The 2,986-nt window shown below is 38.2% G+C and overlaps 1 protein-coding gene across 1 annotated transcript in view; it reads right to left on the bottom strand.

Moving 5' to 3' along the window:
• Positions 1–459: 459 nt before the first annotated feature.
• Positions 460–2,986, bottom strand: part of EMC7 (ER membrane protein complex subunit 7) — a 19,575-nt gene continuing 17,048 nt past the window's right edge. Inside the window, exon 5 of the mRNA XM_017857446.1 lies at positions 460–926. Coding sequence (XP_017712935.1) covers positions 774–926 — 153 coding nt within the window. The 3' untranslated portion in view covers positions 460–773. The remainder of the gene's footprint in view (positions 927–2,986) is intronic.

Raw genomic sequence — 2,986 nt, 5'->3', positions numbered from 1 at the left:
TCCCCTGGCCATTCGTTCTCTGTTATTATTTGTCCTCCCTCCCTACATAATAAGTTCCCAAGGAGCACTTGGATATTATCCATATCTGTATTCTACCTTGCATCACAGCACATAGCTGGTACTCAATAATTGTAAAACAAATACCATAGATGGCAACCAGAATAAAAAAATTGATAAGATCTATTGTGATTCATATGTCCATACTCTGAAACTAACTGTAATAATAAGAAATTGAAACTACATCAGCAACATACGGTTCCACCTCAGATTATCAGGGAATTAAATGGCACAGTAGAACTGAAAATTTTGAAAGCTGTGGCCACATAAAAAACCATGTGCGTGCTGTCTAAAAATAACAACCACTCCCTTTTAAAGAGGAAAGGTCAATTTCAAGCCTCAGATAATTAAAGAAAATTGTCAGAAAAAAAGAAACATTAAGTGAAAAAAAAAGAAAGATGATTTGATCTCTGGATTAAGATGTTTTAATATACATAATGTATAGTAGTTCATATAATTTATTAATGGCATTTTCTATAGGACACTGTAATTAATTCAGTGACATCAATATTGACCTCATACAGACAAAAGATGAAAGCTGGGTTTTCTCATGTACCAAGTACAAAACATGTGCTAAAAAGTTAACATATACAGTTGTAAGAGATCAACGTTCGGGATGACTCAAGTTTACAGTAGTTGTTTCACACGGTTTTCCAAGACTTGGATGCCACCCAGTGTTGCTGTGTTTGTGCAAATGCCAGCTCTGGACGGCCTGACTACCTCCTTTTGCCAGCCCCACTTTTGCCTGTTTTACTGCTGCCGCTGCTAGATTTGCCAGATGATTTTGAAGAGAAGAGTCTTGTCATGAACTCAGAAACATCAGGCAACTCATGGTTGGAATTCAGCATATTCATTGACTGCTCCATTTCCTGCAAGAAGACAAGGCACAATGATATGTAGGATCCTTTGAGTCTTTTAACTCCTAACACTTCCTATTAAAGAAAAAGTAAAGGAGTAGAACAAGTGAAAGGTACTGGTTCTGGGAATGATGCAACATCATACTCAATAGTACTTCACCTATATATCATTAGTAACTATTTTCCATACCTCCTTTATACCACTAAACATTCTGACTCCTAGTAAATGTCCACTAAATGATTGCCTAAGGTTTGATTCTACTTATCTTAATAAAGAACATTTTTTTCTGATAATGAATATATTTGATTATATTCCCATCTTATGTTTTCTGATTAAAGTGCTTTCTTATTGTTTTAATGAGTACATTTTTAAGTTCATGCTTTCTTTAGATGCATATAATCAGAATATTTTAACTATATATCGAGGTATCAGTAAAGTTTGGAAAATAAGTTCTGTATTTCTGCGAGTTCATTTATAAGCCTCAGTAGTAAATCTATGAATGCTGTATGGCTTGGGTGACTTCGATTAGACTCTAAAGCAAGCATCACACTGTTACAAACAAGTCATTGGCAAAACAGGATAGGACTTGGCACTTTTGAGTATTTGTTGTCTCCCTTAATTGAGCCAAAAATCTATAAAGTACTGTTTGATAGTTATATAATATTAATGTAACATCTGCTTCATTTAAATTTTGTGACATTCTAAAAGTGAACTTAAAATTGACTTTAGTCCATTCATACATGAAAAAGATAGCAAGTACTGCATTATCTATCTTTTTTTTTTTTTTTTTTTTTTTTTTTTTTTTTTTTTGAGACGGAGTCTCGCTCTGTCGCCCAGGCTGGAGTGCAGTGGCCGGATCTCAGCTCACTGCAAGCTCTGCCTCCTGGTTTTATGCCATTCTCCTGCCTCAGCCTCCCGAGTAGCTGGGACTACAGGCGCCCGCCACCTCGCCCAGCTAGTTTTTTGTTTTTTTTTGTTTTTTTTTTTTTTTTTGAGACGGAGTCTGGCTCTGTCTCCCAGGCTGGAGTGCAGTGGCCGGATCTCAGCTCACTGCAAGCTCCGCCAGTTTTTTGTATTTTTTAGTAGAGACGGGGTTTCACCGTGTTAGCCAGGATGGTCTCGATCTCCTGAACTCGTGATCCTCCCGTCTCGGCCTCCCAAAGTGCTGGGATTATAGGCTTGAGCCACCGCGCCCAGCCTCATTTCTTTTTTTTTAAGAGATGGTGCTCAGGTGATCCTCCTGCCTCAGCTTCCTGGGCAGCTGGGACTGTAGGCACACAACATAACACTAGGATTTCATTTCAAATTGAACACTGTCAGGATATTAGCTTGAGCTTTTCCCACAAAGGTAGAATTTATTCCTAAGTTTTAAAGGAGAAGGTGCTTTTACAAATAAGGCTAGGAAAAGAAATATTGTAAACATAAATCAAATATGTTAACGTGCCCCAATAATTAAGAAATAAATGTATATGGTAACAGCTCTTGAGTCCCTGCAAACATATCAACTCTATTTTTGAATCTGTTCAATTCTTAAGCTCTATTTTTTTTTTTCAGTTTTTGTGGTTTTATTTAAACACAAATAAAACACGCACATGAGCCACTGATTCCTTCCCCTCACTGTGCAGCCTGGCATTGGGACTAGTGACTCTGATGGCCAGCTGGGCTCCTCTTTCCAGATGGCTTTGTGGTTCTTGGAGGCAACACCGTGAGTAATCTCAGCACGGTAAGATTTGTTGCAGATCAGCAGTACTTCCAGTTCCTTTATGTTGTAGATCAGGAACTTCCAGAAGCCACTGGGTAGTAATACTTCGTTTTTTTGTTTCTTTGGGTTTTTTTTTTAATTTTTATTTTATTATTATACTTTAAGTTCTAGGGTACATGTACACAACGTGCAGGTTTGTTACATATGTATACTTGTGCCATGTTGGTGTGCTGCACCCATCAACTCATCAGCACCCATCAACTCATCATTTATATCAGGTATAACTCCCAATGCAATCCCTCCCCCCTCCCCCCTCCCCATAATAGGCCCCGGTGTGTGATGTTCCCCTTCCCGAGTCCAAGCGATCTC

The sequence above is a fragment of the Rhinopithecus bieti genome, unplaced genomic scaffold (assembly GCF_001698545.2).
Source record: "Rhinopithecus bieti isolate Rb0 unplaced genomic scaffold, ASM169854v2 scaffold_44948, whole genome shotgun sequence".
NCBI classification, from domain to species: Eukaryota; Metazoa; Chordata; class Mammalia; order Primates; family Cercopithecidae; genus Rhinopithecus; species Rhinopithecus bieti.
This window is presented reverse-complemented; position numbering and strand designations above follow the sequence as displayed.